We start from the raw sequence: 19,208 nt of genomic DNA, 5'->3' as shown, positions 1-19,208 counted from the left end.
AAATTAGAGCCACGTCTACTGATCTGCCTGCAAGACTCATTAGGGAAAGAGGTACGTAGAATAGCAGGATCCAATCCTAATCTTCTAATATCTGCTCATGGAAACAATTCACCTGGTTCCCTGATGAAATTTGGCAAAAAAAGCAATCATCTGAGAAAACAGTGTCTTTACTCAGAAGGTTGCATAGGAAGAAGCCTCCTCTGTCTTTCTGAAATACAAATAGTGCTGTTGGAAGGGAAAGGGCCATTCTTTGTTGGGACACACAGAAAAGGGAAAAGCAAGTGTTGGAGCAACAAGGGGAGAGTGCATCCTTATTTGGTGTAAACTGCCTTTCATTTCTGTACTTGGAGCCTGGCTTCTGACACCTGAAAGTGTAGTCTGGCCTAAGTAATTTTGTTGTTTATAGTTTGGTGCTGCTTAGGCTCAAAAAAGCTGCTACAATTGTACAAAGCAGTTATTCTCCAGACCAATTCCTGGCCTTGTTTTATTGTAAACCAAAAAGAGAATGCAACCCATCCAGTGCAAAGTCAGTTTTAAAATGTTGTTTTGTACTTGAACTTGGATGAGCTTGAACAGAGCTGTGATCTCTTCTGCACAAGAAAGAGTCACACATCAAATAAGGTGAATATCGACAGGGTGGGGGGAACCATCAGTAAGAAAATTTGTGAATATACAGATGATCACAAGTGGAAAACACTTTATTAATCATTCTGGCTTTTCCTTTGTGAGAATCAGAATTGTTTTCTTCAGGGAGCATTCCCGGCTGACCAGGGTGTGTTCAGGTATTGATCAACACGAGGTCATTAAGGGAAGTGCCTGCTCAGATCAAACCTCCTGCATGCCCCACATTTTCCACCTCTGAGACAGCATTGCTTTTGTGTGCTAAAAAACAACTCTTCACAATAGTTTTTATATTTATGAAAGTGATTTTTTTCAAAAGTGTTTAACTTGTTTAGCTTGTCCATTAGCTTGTTTTGTTCCATTGACAGAATTCAAAGATCTGACTCCTGTATATTGATCCCCATTTGCTGCCAGGATAGTTTTATCAGTGTTATTTACAGCTACAGAGTATTTCACTGAAAAACACAATGATGTGGTAATCAGAACAGATAAGTCTCTGATCAAAATCTGTTTTTTCCACCTTTTCTGTTTCCCTCATTTACCTTTGAGGATGCCATGTCACCTGAAGCGAAGTGAGCAGTGAAAGTGTTGGAAGTCCAAGTAGCAAAGATTTATTTAGTGTACTGGTGCAATAACAGGTGATTCTTATTCAGACTTGTTTCCAAACCAGAGGTGGTAAGATCAGTGTTTAAATGTGCTGTTCTAGACTAATTAAAATATACTGAACCATATTTTACAAGCTGAGCTTTATTAGCAATTGTATCACTGTTCTGTTTCCCTCTCCTGTATGGGTGTATATGAGTAAGTATGTACAAGACATGTGTTTATTTCTATTTTTTAAAACAAGAATAAAGTACTGTGTGAGCAAATACTAAGGCAAACCTAGAACAGTTTAATTTTCACTTTTGCTCAGCTGTTCAATACGGTGAAAAGTTCAGGCTTCCATTTAAACACAGGAGGTTCCATTTGGTGAGTGAGCTCTTGCCATGCATGTTTGTAACTAACAACGAGCAGTGCAGTCATGGGGATTTTGGGGGATTTCTGAGTGCTTTCTGAGACCACAAACATTCAAACAACAGCACTACTTGGAACTGATTTGTGTGGCTGCCTCTTCTCTTTTTTTTAACTTCTTGTTGAATGACATTTCAGAAGTTGGTGAGACAAAGTTAAAAGTGGAAGGGTTTTAAACCTTGGTTGTGTTCTGCTCAGAGAGCAAAGATAAGTAGATGTACAAACAGAAGGTCCTTGCCAGGTGGGTTGCCTGCATATTGGACTTCATAATTTATCTTTAAGGATGAAGGAAATAGGAAAAGTGTATTCTTGGAGAGATGCAAGTATATTTTCTTTTATAGAATTCAATAGCTGGGAAACCTAAGAGAGCATTTTTTCCAATAGATTTGAAATTTTTCACAAATGAGAGAAAAGAAGTCATGAAAGGGATAGTAGCAAAATGAGGAGGGGAAAAAAATGAATCAAATCTACTGATACATTTTTATCTTCTTTGTGTAATTACCTCTCAGTGGAATGTTTGATTTTAAAAAATGAAAACCAAAGTTGTCTTTTTCTTTTTCTGAAGATTTTTTTTTAATACTGTGTGAAAAGTTAATATTTTTAATGCTATCAGTCCATCTTCTAGCCAAAATTTTCTTAATTATTTGGAATTTCTAGTAATTTCTATCTTCTTTGCACATTATTTATTTTCAATAAAAGTATTATTTTTCAAAATATTTCCCCCGATATTAATGTTAAATGTTTTTACATATGCCCAGAGTATTTCAAACCAGGATTAAAATAGAGGAGAATTGTGGAAAAGGCTGTGGTTGGGTTTCTGAATAACTGGGAGATTAGCAAGGGTATAACACAGGTATATATTACAGAGTAGGAATAGAAATATGGTGACAATGAGGCCCAGATCCTCAAAGAAATTAAAGTTTCCAATTCCTTACTCTTCATGTTAGGACTGGATTCTTCCCTTCTTTTAGAGAAAAAACTTTTCAGTTTGTTAAGGCATAAAGAATTGAGCACAATGCTTTAAAGTGACAAGTGACACAAAGCTCTGAGCCATATTTGCAATTATGAGAACCAGAAAATTAATCAGTTTGTTACAACTTTTGTGGGAAGATGAGGTTCACTTCAATTTATGTTTGGATTTGTAACTTCCTCAGGAATTCAGAGTGGTGGAAGAGAATGCCTTTCAACAAATAATAACTGAATAAAATAAAATCACTGGATACTCTTCTCTATTCATAAACAAGTAATACCATGGTGATATCCAAGAATAAAAAATAGTCACTTATGCAAGGTTCCTAGGAAACAGCACTATTTGTGCCTCCTTTTTTTAAAATTTTTATTTATTTTTTTTTTCCCTATTGTCTCTCTCATACTTTTTTCCTGTTTATTCTTGTGGAACAATTTTACTTCACTATTTTTTCCCCAATTTATACCTGCAATCTCTTTCATTATATTATAGTCCAAACTAATTATATTTTAAGTTATCTCTTGGTTTGAAAACATACACCTGTAAAACATGGAGTGAAGGAAGGAAGAGGAGGTTTCTTCCTTTTCTATTTTTGCTGTCAGACATAAATTCCACAGTCTGAAATCAGAGGCTGTACTGGTGCACTCTTGTCCTTTGCCTTTGCATTATTTTAGCATTGCTGAAACATTTAAAAAGGCTCAGTGACCTTGGATGCACAGTCTGGGGTTAACAGTTCTTCCCTGCATTATCTCTCCTCTCTCTCCTGAACCTGTCATTCTGCAGAAAGTTTCTGCAGTGTTCTCATTAATTCCAGTGTTCTCTGCAAAAGTTTTTTGTTCCTGGAGTGTGTAACAGTTGTTAGAGGACACAATTTTGTTTGTTTCTTTTTTTTTAAAACGATATTTCTTCATTGAGCAAACAATTTACAGCATAAAATCAAAAAGCATTTACAATCCAGATGTGGGAGTAAATTACTCCTATTTAAAAGAGCAAGTTCAGAGAGGTGAATCCATCCAGTCAACGACTCTGTATCCAATGATGCTCAGGCAATTCTTTTTTGTTCTCTAAAAATGCTGTGTGAATGCAGTTTAACATGCAGGCACAATGCTGAATTTTCTTTTAGAATACAGCAAAGCAGGCACTTATGCATCAAAAGTTAAACTGTCTTTTTTAAATCTGTCATCAATATTATTACCATGCTGTTCTAGAAAAAATTAAAAATAGTAGAGGCGACAACTTGCATAGTTCCTTCCTTCAGAATTTCCAGGACACTAACCTCCAGTCTGGTATCCATGCTGACAAAACAGAGAAGCAGATTGATTCCCTTTGCAAAATCAGAAGAACACACAGCTGCACAGCAATGCAGAGCTCTGTTGATGCCTGCTGAAATGCAGTTCACAATATCATTGCTCTTTAAATTAGGTAAAGACAAGCTAATAACACTTTGTCTCCTTGGAGAGAGGTTTGCATTATTTCATATATAAATTAAGTGAGAAAGCCAAGAAAGTGATTCAGTGTATTACATATTTCATCATAATGGATTTTTTCCCCCTAATGTTTTAGTTTCTTTACTAAGAAAGAAGGCAAAATTAATGTAGTCTCCCTACAGATGCAAGCTTCTTTTTGAAGTAGTAAACTGCTGGCCCCCTCACCCAAATATTTGATTTTTTTAAAGGCCTGGTCCTGTTAAATATTTAAAATCAGATTGTTTTGAAAAATAATTTGCTCAAGTTTGGGTTTTTTTTGGGTTTTTTTGTTTAATTTTAAATTTTCTCTGCTAAACCTTTGCATTGTTATGGGCTCTGGTTTTGGCTGACCATGCTGTGGAGGTATCAAATGAAAAGCCCATGGCTTTGTGGTTCCATGCAAGACTGGAAAGGATAAATCTCTGCTATAGAACTGCAGACTCTACTTTTTCCCTCTGACATGCTGATAAACTTAATTTACCTCATGGGGACACTGGTCTGCCAGGCTCTCAAAAGTAGAGCCAATGTGGCAAAACATTGATAATTCTCTGCTGTCTCACTCACCTCTTTTCCAGGTCATCCTCTCTACCCAAAACCTTTTCTTTTTGTGGCTTTCTGACACACAGTGATGTTAGTAGGCACTGATTCTGTGAAATGCTCTTAATTTGTGACATAGCTGTTCACTTTACAAAAAGAGGCCTTTGCAGAAACAAAAGAAAAGAGAGGATTATGTTTTCTCAGTGCTTACAGCCACCTAGTCACATTTATAATTAGCCCAGTAAATTGATTCAAATGTATCACCCAAGCATCAAGTGGAAGTGTTGAACTCATTAAAGAGCTTTCATTGTAATTGCAAAAAGCAAAAACAACCAAAAAAATATAATGACAAAATGACAAAACAAAAACAAACAAATAAAAATACCCCACCAAAAGCAAAGCCACAAAACCAAGCAAAAAACCTAACCCAAATATAAACAAAGAAACATGAGATGAACTCACATGATGAATGTTTGCAAACTGGACCAAATAATGATAATTATTCCACATAGATTTGTCACATAATGAGATAAAAGTCAGTGTTAAATGTAAAAGCAGGTTAGCCATAGTTTCTGTGTGGGAAAAAGAAAAAAAAAAAAAAAAAGCCTTTCTTGACAAGAAACAACTTGTGGCTTATGAGATGAGTGTTGGTCCTCCACAAAGCATTGCAGAAACAACCTGTGGCATAATATATTCAACCATAGCTCCATCTAGTCCAAAAAGTTGAAATAGTGTTACTGACAAAACTGTTAAAATGAGTAGTGGGGCTGGGGTACAAAATTATGACAATGATGTCTTGATGCAGCTGCCTTGCTGCAGTAATATCATTGCTTGTTGTAATTCACCTTTGCATAACCTTGTAGGCTTTTCCTTTTCAGATGCAAGGGAATTAATAATGTGGGCCATCAGTACTTTTTTTTTTTTTATTTTACTCTTTATTAGTATATTCCATACAGACAGTGTAAAATTGTTTGTCCTTCCTTTAGGTTTGATTTTGGAACAGAATGTAATTTTATATACTGTAGTGGATATATGTATATATTTATGTGTTTGATTGGTTTGACCTTCTGGTGTAGGTTAGAAATGTCATTAATTCCCAGTCATTTGTTGATGGATGGATGAAGCTGGATGTGTAGCCCTGTCTTTAGGATGGCCAGCATCCATTATCTCAATTAAACCTGTCAATCACCTCAGTTAACAGTAAAGCAGGAAATAAATTGTACTGAACTTACTTTAAAAAAGCTGTGTTCAGTGAAACATAGGGGTGTAGAAACAGGAGCTCCAGGAGGAGAACTGGAAGGGTGATTGTGGAAAAATGAAAAAAAAAAAAATACCAACCCATGCTAAACCTTCAGTCACACCCGAGTCTGCCCTGAGGCCAAGGGACTCTCTCAAGTGTGCAAACAAGAATGCCAAAAACTGGCAGAGAAGTGGCATCACCTTTGCATTTTTGCCTTCTGTGACTGCAGCACTGGGGCTTCCAGGTCTGGGCTGCACACTTCAGAAAGAGGAGGGCACAGGGAAGAGCCACAGAGTAATTAAAGGATTAGAAAAATGCGATTTCTGCAGAAGGACTTAGGAGCTCAATTTATTTAGATTATCAAAAAGAAGGTTAATGGGTGATATGATCACAGTCTCTAAGTGCCTACAAGAGAAATTTGATAAGAGAGGGCTCTTTAGAGCAGGGGAAAGGATACAAGAACCAGTGGAAGCTGGGTGCTACAGCAAGACAAATTCAGAGCAGGATTAAATTGTGTGGTTTTGTTTGAACAATGATGACTGCTGCTCTCTGAAATAAGTTACTCAGTTTTCCATTACTGGACTTGTTAAGTCACAATGGAATGCTTTTGTTAGAGCACAAAATATTGTCAGGTCCTCCAGAGACAGAAGGCATCTTTAGTGGCATAAACCACTTGTTTGACACTTTTGCTGCAATAAAAGGGCAGGATCCTGATGCTTTCTTTAGTGTTCACCTATTTCATAAAGGGCTTTACAACCTTCTCCTGTCCTTCCAGCCCTACTTCAGCATGCCAAGTTAGATGCAAACAGTAAAGTAAATCTCAAAGATTTTTTGGTCTTTTTTTGTCTTCATTAAGAAGTGTGCAGTACCCATTCATTTGGACTTGCTTTTATATAGTTTTCTCTTTCCTGCAAAGGCTCCCTTCTTTCTACTCAGTCTACTTTCCATACAAAATTTTCTCTCATATTCTCTGTACCTCTTTCTCCAGTCCAAACTTCCCATGAAGCTCTGTGCACCTTCTCCAGAACCATACAGACTCTCTGTTGGCAAAAAATAAGACAAATGTTTCGGTCTTATTTTTATATTTTGAATTAATTCTTGTCTCCAAATCATCAGCAATCGCTAGGGTGGCCAGAGAAAAGAAAATTCTTCTGACCTATTCAGGTTATGTCATCTATTGTGACCATTTATATGGTTGATCAGAATAGTTATTTCCTGACCAGAGATGAATCTGTGACTTGGCAGTCCTTAACAAATGATAGAGTCCATGTGAACTGACACCTTCATGGTAAGAGCTGTAGTATCAGACAGGGAATGCAGGGCAATGATGGGGAGATCTCCTAAACTGTGTTAATAAGGTCCTGAATCATTACAGCAGGTTCTTTATTAAACTACCTCCCATTCCAGTTCTTTAATGCAAGTGACAGACTTCACTGTGCTAATCTGTGGCACCAGGTTCTGTTTAATGCTTCTTGTAGGCAAAAAGTGTTTTAGCCCACATCGCCTCCTATTCACAGCTCACACTTTAGAAGGTTATTTCTTTGGTAAGTTACCTGTAATTTAGTGGAAGTAATAACAGGCTGTGTGCATTTTTCTGGATTAAAAAAAAAAATCTAATTTAAATGATAAGCAATTTCTGCAGTATCTTGAGGTTCCTTGACACATTGGAATTGAAAGAGGAGAAATGGAAGGAAATTACGGATCTTTTCTGGTTTGGTTTTTTTTTTTCCCCATCCTTGTTTGTGATTTTTCTCTCATCATGTACTTCTCAATGTGTGGTTTTCAAGAAGCAGGGTTTGATTAATGAAGTGTCAGAGGGTGTCATGAGAATTTTGGCATTTATTATTTGCAGCATTCAAATTAACTATGGTATTTTTAGTATCCCTTGGTTTTTTTATTTACTATATCTGTTATCCTGTTGATAGTAAATACCCTCTTAGAGTAAATATCAGTACATGGTAAATTTTGATCTTTAGACAGCTGTAGTTGATATTTATACAAAAATTATACCAGTTATTAAGATTTACATTTTGATGGAAATATTTTATTAATTTCACTGATTTTTCTGATTTTGTTCCATGTCTAAGGCCATTTGGTTTATTTTACATAGGGAAATCAAAATCTAGATAGAGTTATGTTTTTGGCAATATCAGTAGGCCAAAAAGAAGTTCAATTGTTAATCTTTTATTTAATGCTTCTTTAGTCATCTGCAAAACTGTATCCTAGAGAAATGATTTTATTATTATGCTTTTGTCTAGAAGATATGCCTAAAGTTTAACTTGGGAACAAGTCTGATGAGAACCACTAAAATAGGGTGTTTCTCTGGAGGCTTTATGCTGGGTTTGTGATTCTGTGTGGTATCATGAATGGATATTGTATATATTATTTCCTTGATGTGTTTGTGACGCGTCTATGAGCTTGTTCTCTCCTGCAGAACTGTAGAGAGGTCTTTAATTTCTGACACATCCCACTTGGGTGTCAGTCTTGACATTGCACTTCTTATGCAAGCATCTCTACCTACTCATCAGTGTTTCTTTTAATAGAACCTGTATAAAAGGAGGAGAAGAAAGAAGCATGTATTTCATTTAGAGTATTAGGTTTCCTTTCTTTTGCATTGTACCCTTAAATGAATAATATATCTCCTAGATAGCAATTGTATGTTCAATTATATGTCTTGCTTATTATTGAAGGTTTTTTCCTTTCCCCGCCCATGTTAAAATACACTTGCATGTTTTTTCTGTGCTCCCCTCTTGCAGTCCTGTTTGTCAGAATGTGCTGTGCTATCCTCACACTACATAAACACTTTAGCCTGACTGTGCCTTGTGCTTCAAGAAATGCTTGTGATTCAAGAACCTGACTGATAATACTCCTGCATTGTGTAGAGGCATTTGGAAAACTTCCCAGTGACTTTTCAGCAAGCACTTAATGTGATTCATAATGCTCTGGGATAGAATCACAGATGTGAAAGAGATCTACTGCATCATCTCTTCCATTTTCATATGATCAGGTTATATTCCCCCAATAGAGCATGCATCAAGTGTTAGATTCACACGACATTTGCTCTCCAACAACTTTCCAAACCTGACATGGAAAGCATCATCCTGAAAGGCCTTTAAAATGTATTAAAAAGGGACAAAGAGTCAAGGTTGCCCCAACCCTCTGTGTTTAAAACTCTGTGGTTTTTATGTTATCCTTTCAATGATGTTTTCAGCAATGATTTAACTGTATTGCCTGTGCTGAGTTGTCTTTGCTGTGTCTGAGGAGACAAAACTGCAGAGTATTTCTTTGGAACTAAATAGTATGACTTACAGAGGGGGGAAAGAAGGGGGGAAGCCTTATTTCTTAATTCATCATGTTTCTCAGGGAATTTATTGTAAATGCAGTTTTTAAAAATGTACTGTACTGCCTTTCTTTGGTCAGACTAGATCACATTGTATTCCGGGTCTGTCATCTGTGGAAGCTGCTGCAATAAATTCAATCCTGCAACTTAAATATTTTCTCTTTTTTTTCCTCTTATTCCCTTCCTTTCTGCATCCCTTCCCTCCCTCCTCAGGCAGCCAAGGGCAGTTCCCACTGACACAGAACGTCACAGTTGTTGAAGGGGGAACAGCAAATTTGACCTGCAGGGTCGATCAAAATGATAACACCTCCCTCCAGTGGTCAAATCCAGCTCAACAGACGCTGTACTTCGATGACAAGAAAGGTAAATTGCTTCCTGAACTCATGCTTCTGCACTGCTTTACATAAGAATTAAATGTTTAAAACAATTTCTCTTTAATACTCTGATATGAATGTATTTCCTATATATTCGAAGAATAGCTGTCTTCTGTTATAATTATTTTATGATTTTTTTTTTTAACTGGTGTTCACTAAAATTCTCTCATACATTATATCATATTAAATTATTAAATAAAAAATAATAGGATTTGAAAGGATTATTGTAAGATAATTTGGAAAATATTGTTGAAAAATAGCTTGGAAGAGAATTTACGAGTGGCAAGAGAAGTAGTAGCCCATAAAACATGTGACTCGTTTTTATTAGTATGTATGCATAAATATATATATATTCTATATATTTTTACATTTGTGTATATAATCCCAAAGTTTGCCACTAGTGTACAGCAGTCTGGTTGTTGGTGCAATGCACAGTTGCTGTGGTAGCTGTTCTTATCAGCTAATAAAAACACTTGGATTTTGTGTCCTGATGTTTCCAATATATCTGGAAAATATCCATTCCTTACAAAAATAAGGACAATGTTTTGAAGTGGTATATATTAGTAAATATTGATTTGAACTGAAAAATAATTGCATTTTACATAATAGAACGTTAACATAAAGATTGCAGTAGATTCTGTTGAGAAATTAGTTAGGAGTAATAAATTCATCAGTTGGCTTTAAAAAATGTAAAAGTTTTGCTGTTGATTTCAGCAGTACTAAAGTTCAGCAGTCATACTTAATTCTGGTGCTTGAATTTATTTTGAAAGGTGCTACATACTCTAGAACATATTTTAACAAGTGCAGTTATTACTTTGCTCAAAATTGAAGAACTGCTGTCCAAGTGCTGTGCTGAATGATTACAAGAGTTTAAAACACCTTGTAGGACTGAAAATGCTTTTTGGATCTGTGCACTTCAATAAAAGAGAATCTAAAACCTGTCATTTTATACCTGCTGAAGCTGCAATCAAAATATGTTTTTTTACTATTAATATAATAGCTGAATAGAATCTCTTGATGGTGTTGAAGTGGTTCCTTTCTCTTTTATCTAATTTCCTGTAGCGTGTAATCATTTGATTTGCAATTTCTTTGAAATCATAAGTACCTTTTGAATGTAGGATTGAAGATGAGAGGTTTTTAAGGTGCAAACTTTCCAGCTCTAAGTCCTGTGCTGTCACCTTTGCCCACATGCACCCCTTCATTTTGGCTGTGATCATTAGTGATTTGGGGTGGGTAAGTAATGTCTGCAAATCTATAAGCCAAGAGACCTGGTCTGTTGATAGGGCACATCAATACTCAGAAAATCTATATATATTCTAAAATAAGTGACATTTTAAAGAATGCTGGGAAAGACTTGTGAGGACTGCAAATACATTAATTTGAGCATTGTAGCCATTTTGGTGTGAACTGAATTTTCTGTGTGCTTTAGCAAAATCTCTACTTTTTAAACAAATAATTGAAGTTTGTATTACTTTTTAATATAATGAACTAAAGCAACAGAATTTGAATGGCATGTAGAGCAGCAAGTACTAGAAGCAATTTATATTCCCCACAGGAAATGTGCAGAACTCAAGTGTGTAAATTTAAGGGACTGCAGTCTTTATTGAACTTTTAGCTTGTCCCAAGACTTGAAGGAATATTTGATGATTAATTTTATGGAAGAATTACTATGCATCTATTGCACATGAAAATGTCTTCGTGTGGTGAAGAAAAACTTCAGATCCTTTAGTTGAAGATATTAAGTCTTGTGTTAGCAGCAGTTTGTACTCTGTGTGCTATTTCCAGTCTCAAGTGTACTGAGGGGGTGAGCAGTACATCCAATTCCTGCATGGAAAACATTCTACCACTTCTGAAAGTGAAGTTACAGCTTTCACTGGCAATTTTTCCTGTTTGTATATGTATGGGTTCCTATAAGTAAGAAAGACATTTCCTTCACATGCTTTTGATGCTTGCTTTATTGAGCCAAAGTGGAGAGAGATATTTCTTAGTGGTTTTGTCAGGAAATGATGGCAAGTGAAACTGTAAAGGCTTCCCCTTTTTTTTCTCTCCTCATTTCCCACTTCTCCCAGCCAGGCATACAATTTGGCTATAAAACAGCAGCTTTCTACTAGAACCAGTCATTGCATTTGATTTATTGACAGCAGTGCCTTTGCCAGAGTCTGTTCAAACCTGTCTCTTATTGTTAGCCAAAACCAACCTCCAGGTCTTCCTCATCCTTTCAACACCATGAACATTGCTTTTTAATAGCTGTGTTTCTCCAACCCTGAGAATTAATGGAAGGTTGAATAGCTGTGGAATTATGTCCTGTGTAGAAAACAGAAGCTTAGACAGTCAGCATCACCAGCAGCCTTTATATCCATCAGAGCCAGTTATCCTGGCTGTTGCCATGGTCAGAAATAAATCAAATTTGCTTACTTTGAACTTTACTTCCCCTCAACAGGTTATTTTCTGTTTATATGAATGGCACATGTAGGAGTGGGAGTGTATTTCTTTCAAGTCTGGAAGCATAAAACAAATTCAAGAAACCCTTTTTTTGATAGCTATATATTTTAATAGTTATGAGAGATTCGAATCGTAAAATGAAGGAACACATGGAAGTGTCAAAAAGGTTGAGAGTCCAGCAGAATATGAAGGAGGTGAGAGCTGTCAATATATATAATAATTAAGGTTAGAAAAGACCTTTTAAGTTCATCAAGTCCAGCCATCGACCTTAGGACCACCACCACATGGCAGAAAAGGTGCCAGAGATAGAGGAAATTGTCCATGCAGTGAAAAGCTCTTCCCTGTTGGATTGTCCTTGGTGAGACCCTTCCATGCTCATGCTTCCTTCTCAAAAAAGTTGGTTCCCCTGTCTTGCAAAGACATTTTCTGACCAAAATAGAACTAGTGAAAAAGCATAAGAAGAGTCAGTCACCTGGAAGGAATGTGCCCTTCAGATTCCTGTGCCTTTCCACAAGGGGTTAATTATTAGTCTTCAGTTTATTAAAAATAGATGACATATATATTATGAAAATCACATCCATGTAACTTTTCATTCTTCTGAACTGTGATATAATCATTGGCTTTGAAGTTAGGAGTCATTCTTCCTTTTCTGTTCTAGATATTCTAAAGTACAGAAGTGCAATGAGCCAAACACACTAATACCAAAACCACATTATTAAAATTATTATTCTGCTTCCCCTCACTTACTGCTTTGGCCCCCTCTTTCTAAGGACAGATTTTTCTCATTTAGGAGGGTTGTGTGGCTCCATCCCCAACCTTCATATCAGTTTAATATCTAATTATTATTTATGAAAGAGACAAGAACTCTTTTTAACTTGGGACATTTCTGGCACTTGGTCTATGCAGCCTTAAAATGATAGAGACAAAAAGTCAGGAGAGCCCGGTTTCAGAAAAGGCAACACTGAATTTAGTGAATGTGAAATCGCAGTTCAGAGGTTGTTTCCAGGATTTTATCACTTGTAGTACATCTGCTTTGTTTTTGTTGTAAATTTAGGCCTAAAATGTGTTTGACTCATTGTGGGGATGGGAATAGGGAGGAGAAAGAAGTCCTATTTTCCTACAGGAAATTAAGTTATAGCTTTATTTTACTATTGAACCAAGGTGAAACTGTGGCTTCCCTCCAACACTCTTTGACACTCTAAAATATTTTAACATCTGATAAACTTTGTATTCATTATCATTCTAATGCAGAGTATCTAAAATGCATGAAAATAGAAATGTTTGATCCGGTGGGCTTGGTGTCACTGATGGCTTGTCTCCTTTTGGTCCATTTTGGTACTTCTGTCTTTTTCTGTTTCCTCTAACTCAGATATTCAAGGGCACTGTATATCAATAATATTTTAAATTCTTTCTCTTTCATTTAAAAAATCAAACCTTTACCAGACAGCAAAAAATACTGTACTGAATAAGTGGATACATGGTCCTAAATGTTAATAAGCTTAACAGACATACCTTGGTCTCCTACCCTGTCTTCCCCAAGAGAATTTTAAAGACTGTGTCTTCCCAAAATATAGGAATTCACAACTCACCCTAAGGAACTTCAGATTCTCTGGAAACAAATGCAAATTGTGTGCTGCCCTTGAAATGAGTTTTTCCTACACAATTTTCAATTAAAATGAATAATTGCCATAGAAACCTCCATATCACTTTATGCACCCAAGTACCTATAATTGCATAGCTGCCTGTGGAAGAAGCACAATGTGCAACAGTGTAGAACTGGCAGATATTATTTTAAATTAATATAGGTTATTTTAGTTTATCTTCGCTGGTGTCACTTCTTAAGGATTTTGAGAGGGCAATAAATGTGGAGAGACATAAATATGAATGCAGAGCTATAAGAAAAAGGCCACAGCATGGAAACACAGAGATATTTGATAAAGAGAAGGCTGAAAAGAACCTTTATGCAACTTACTGTAGCAGCCATCTTCTCATATTCCCATTCAATAGGGAATACAGATAAATATGGAGCAGGATATTGAGTCATAAAGGAGGAGTGTACAACTGCACAATGGCTGTTGATATCAAAGGTGTTTAATCTCCTGAACATAAAAATGTGTAATTGGACTATCAAAAGGAAGAAAATCTGTACCTGGTGTGTACATACCTAACAGTTTTGCTCAGTCAGGCCAGTGTAAAATACCTGCTCTCCACCTTAGCAGGCAAGTTGATAGTAAAACAAGGCTGTGTTGACATTGACCATGATAAGTTTGCCACGAAGTGACACAGACTCTGATGAGACATGTGCCTGATGCTAATCACAGGTGGGTACATTTCCCCTGTGATTCCATCAAGTAGTAGCACTTCCATGTCTTACTGAAAAATTAGAAAAGATATTCCAGACTCAGAATTATTCATCCCTCAGCAGCAGAATATGTTTCTTTAGATGACCTTTGATTTTTCACGTGTAAGTGTGCTTGGCATTTATGTAGCTCCCCATCATCTCGAAAGCTTTCAGAGATAGTGATGCACGAGGCAAGGGCTGTGGGAGGGCACTGCTCCTGCAAAGCTCTCCAGAGCTCCCCTGATAGGCACAGTGCCTCAGGTGATCTGGTGGGAACGTGTTTGGGAGCAGCAGCAGCCCGTGAGGTTCAGCATTTGCTCCCTCTCAGGGGTGGCAATGTTGTGTTGAAACTCGCATGTGAGTTTAGAGAGTTTGGGCTGAGTCTCTAATCAAACCAACATGACTATTGGGATGCCCAGCTGTGCCATCAGCTCCATGAAAACAACTCCTGACCTTTTTCTTTCTCAATAGAAAGATGTTTTTGTTTCTTGTTTTATTTTCTGTGGAAAAAGGGAGATGAAAATTGTGTACAAGGCACGGGATTTTAATTCCAGCGTCATGCATGCCAGTTCAGAAGGATTCATTAGTGCAGAGAATTTTTTTTACTCTAACACTAAAATGGTGATTGAACTGCCATCTGAAAGGCTGGTCTTTTCAGGTATGAAAATCCTCTTTTTCATGCTATAGATACAGAACTCCATCCTAGTTATCTGTATTTATCCTTTGAGTTGTTTTGTGTCAGCCAGGCTCTGACTGTTGAATTTAAGTCTAAACCAAATCTACGCCGTTCTCTGGTGATTCAGCCTCAGATTCTAATCTGCATAAACAAGCAGAGGTACTTGTGAGTTACAAAAATAATTTGAGGATATTTCTGACTGGGGAAATGGTGCACTTGCCTCTTGTAGACATTTAATGATTCTAGTAAGCAGTGGAATTTAGGATGTAGGTGAGCATGAAGACAAAAGGAATAGACTTGTACAAAACACAAATCAGAGAAGCAAAGAAAATAATGTTTCTTTGCAGTAGAAAGTAGAACATACATGGTTTAAATTAGTTATGCAAGACAGGGAGGCAGACAGGCTGTATTGGTGGGAGGATGGAGAGCATTAGCATTTAGGTAATGTGAAATCGAGTAGCAGTGATGAATGGACTTATGTCTCCACCTTCACATGCTCTGTTTCCTGTTACATAATTGAGTGGAGATGGTATCAGACAGCAGATGATGACCAAGCTTAACCCCATCCTAGGGTGCACATATAAATTAGGGATTCATTGTACTTAGAGTTTAATAGACCCTTCCAGGAAGAGAATTCCTTGTAGTCAAACTATGAAGTAGCTTGAAAAGCAATGGGAAAAATGCAAGAAAACTATACAGGTAATTACTGAAGGATTACTTTCCAGCCAGATAAGTTTGGGAGAAGTTATACAGAGGGACAGGATTTTATTTTATCTTCTTTTGTTTCTCCCTGACCTGAATAGCAATAGTTTGTAAATGCATTATAATATTTATTAAATTTCTAGCACTTAAAAAAAAAATCTGTGAGGTAGAAATGCAATTTTCACAATTTTTCCATAAAGATCTTTTAGAGTAGTTGTTCCAAGGTACAGTATGTAGTTCAGTTCATTTTTTTCTGTCGGTCAGATCTGTTGATTTCACAGCTATGCCAGGCAAATATCAGAAGCTGTCTGGCCAGCTCTTATCTTTCCTTGAGACCCACAGTATGACATACAGGGATAGATAACCTGGGTTAAGGTGTTCAGCTGCAATTTTGTTTCTTACTATTGCATTCTTGCTCTCACTCTCCTGCAAGGGGAAAGGGCAGAGAATCAGAAGGGCAAAACCAAGAAAAAACTTACAGATCAAGGTTAAGGGAGTTTAATAAGTGAAGGAAATAGGAATAAAAGTTTGCAAGTAATGGAAAGGCAGTCATTCACTCCATCCCACCAGCAGTGTGATACACCAGCCAGTCTCCAAGCAATCTCTACATGGGGAAAGCAACTCCCAAGTTTTTTATTGCTGTATTTTATTGAATATTCCATGGTCAGATTGGGTCAGAAATCTTGGCTGTGTACCTTCCCACCCTCTTGGTCACCCCCTTGCCTTCTCGCTGTGGGTGCAGAGTGAGAGACAGAGAAGACCTTGACACTGCTCAGCCATAAATGATATTTAGTGCATGATTTGTTTTCCACACTGTTTTGGTCATGAACCCAAAACATAGCACTGTACTGGCTGCTATGAAGGAAATTAGTTCCTTCCCTGCCCAACCCCTTCCAGCTTCCCTCTGGGTCATGGATAGGAAAGAAGCTTAAATCATTTTGGATGGTAGTTCCTTAGTGCTCCAGGGAGGGAAAGAAGCTGTCTTAGAGCTTTTGAGATCAAGTGTCTCACTTTATCCTCAAACCCCATGGTTTCAAAACAGGTTGCCACTTTTGAAACCTGGAATGCTTGTGTTCATGCATCTTCAAAAAGATAACGTGATAAAAGGGACCAGGAGTCTGTTAAAATTCTTGACAGTTATTGTCTGCATGAGTATGAAAATTACATTTTAAAAATGTATTACAATGCATTAGAATACGATTTCATTGCAATAAATTAGTAGAACTACTCCCACTTACAGCATTTACTTTTCCATTTCTTAGCAGAATTAAGGGAGTAAATGGCTGTATTGTAGAGATGGTTAGAAAGTGTAGGAGTTTGCATTATATTGTGCTGAAGTGTGGGTATGTGCAGAAATTGAGTTTACCAGCACTCAAGCTAAATGGAGAATGAAGCTGATACATTGGAATATGATGAATTGAAGCAGTAGTTGTGATGACACTGCTAAGATTACTCTGTAATGAAGTTTCATGATGCTCAGGCTGCTGGCTATTTTTTTTTTTTTAAACAGCAAAGAATCTTTTACAAGTGAGAATTTCTTTCATTGGGTGAGGGGGGAGAGGGCAAAGTTGAAAAGAGGTGCAAAGAGAAATTTCATAAATCTACCCTCTGCACTAGCTGTTTACATGGATGAGCCAAACTTCCTGGGATTTCTGAAGAAAATGGGCCTGTTACATTAAATTCTGAACCCTTTGGGGGTTTTGAGACAAGTCTTAGAGCAAATGATGGCGAGGAGCAATCTGAGCGCAGAGAAGGGCGAGTGGGACGATGCACGCGCGATGATGAGCGGTGCATCCCAGAGCAGTGGAGCTCAGCACTGTACATCATAAGGAAGGTGAAGGCAGGCAGAAAAAAGACATTTTGTTTTTAATCAGGAACACAGCGAACAGCGTTCCTTAGGGAAGGTGAAGGTTATTTTTTTGGAGGAACCAGGTGACAGGCGAGAGTGCTGATTGTTATATCACGGTGTATTCAGTACAGCCGAGTCGCAGGAGTAAGAGAGTCACCAGTCAGGCCAGAACCTGAGTGTTTTGTCATATAAGTGATTGTTAAATCCAAGAAAACTCCACTATGGAGAACAGAAAGAACTGACTTTGCTGGGGATAACTGATCTCTGCAGCTCTGGTGAAAATTATACTTCTCAGAGGAAAACAGCAGCATTGGAAAATGTTGAAGTGCAAATATTTAGAATCGGTGTATCAGTATATAAATGAATAGCTTTAGGATAAAAACATAAGAGTATTTATGCCTAAAAGGGAAAGACAATCATGGAACATTCAGATATTCCCCAGACAGAAATGTGTGATGTTGGATATAGAAATAAGAAAAAATCCACACCACAAGCGTAGTCAGGACTTTGCATCTGGAGGACAAAACTCTTCCAAGGGCAAAGCAGAAACTCCTGAAAACATGACAGTATCTGTGTGGCACAGTGCCATGACATCTGAGCTAGCTCAGATATTGCAGACAGTCTGTCCAGATTTCACAGGGTTTCTCCAAGCAAATTAGATCAGCTGAAAAGAACATTTTTAGGATGGCTTATAGACATGGATGCAACTTTACATATTTAAAATTTAGGATTCTGCACCACTCTGGGTAGTGGCACTGGAAGCAGTCAGTCAAAAGCTGACTCAGAAATGAAATGCAATATCATCTCAGCAGCCCTACACTAACAGCAGGTGGTACAGTCACTGCCATTCCAGCTGCTTTTAGAAGGGTTAACGTGGAGATTAACTATCAGTCAGTAAATGCTGGAGGAATAAAAACACAGCAGGTCAAGGAGAAATGTAGTTCAGAAAAGCATTCAACAACATATTTTTAGAGAATTACCCAAGTGGATGGAAAAGAACTCTAAAGGATCTGACTGAAGGACAGTGACTGCCAGGTAGGAAAATAGAAATGGAATAGGAAAAGCCTCTTCCATCAGCATGATTCAGAATTCCCACTCTGCCTTACCTGAGACAACTGGATGGATTCCAAACCCGCCCCGAGCCTGCTTTGATATCAGAGTGGTACCTGTGTGCTCCAGCCCTGTGCCCTCTGAAATTACAGCCTCTCTGAGGAGGTGGAGGCTTGCCAGATTGTGGAAACATTTCCATCTTGACCAGGCAAATAGGGTAGAGAAGTCCCAGCGATGTTCTGTACCCCCGGCGTTGAGTTAGGGTTTGGGAGTCTGTTGGCTCAGGGAGATAAATCCTGTCCGAGTTAGAGCTGGCTGGAATGCAGTGAGGATGAACATCTCTGTAGCAGGCTTTCCTCTGCACACTTAGCAAGGGTGAAGACAGCTTGGGTCTCTTCTCACTGGGTGTGTTAAATATATGTGTAATATATCCACTAGAACAAATTTGTAAAAGGTGTGTACTAAATCTAAGTGAAGTTTTTGAATGCTTACGTCTACACCTTATCAAATAAATAGAAATTCTGTTCTATCACCAGACACAGAATAACATATTTAGATTTCCATCAGCGGTGGGAAATAAAGGCAATTTTTA

At 37.5% G+C, this 19,208-nt stretch overlaps 1 protein-coding gene across 3 annotated transcripts in view; it reads left to right on the top strand.

The window, feature by feature from the left end:
• CADM2 (cell adhesion molecule 2) overlaps window positions 1-19,208 on the top strand; it is a 558,258-nt gene that overhangs the window by 384,097 nt on the left and 154,953 nt on the right. For all 3 annotated transcript variants that reach the window (XM_033051285.1, XM_033051286.1, XM_033051284.1), the window contains one exon: window positions 9,396-9,545. In XM_033051285.1, the coding sequence (XP_032907176.1) occupies window positions 9,396-9,545 (150 nt within the window). The remainder of the gene's footprint in view (window positions 1-9,395; window positions 9,546-19,208) is intronic.

This window comes from Catharus ustulatus, chromosome 2 (genome assembly GCF_009819885.2).
Source record: "Catharus ustulatus isolate bCatUst1 chromosome 2, bCatUst1.pri.v2, whole genome shotgun sequence".
Classification (NCBI taxonomy): Eukaryota; Metazoa; Chordata; class Aves; order Passeriformes; family Turdidae; genus Catharus; species Catharus ustulatus.
Note: the sequence above shows the minus strand (reverse complement) of the source record. Positions and strands in the feature narration are given on the sequence as shown.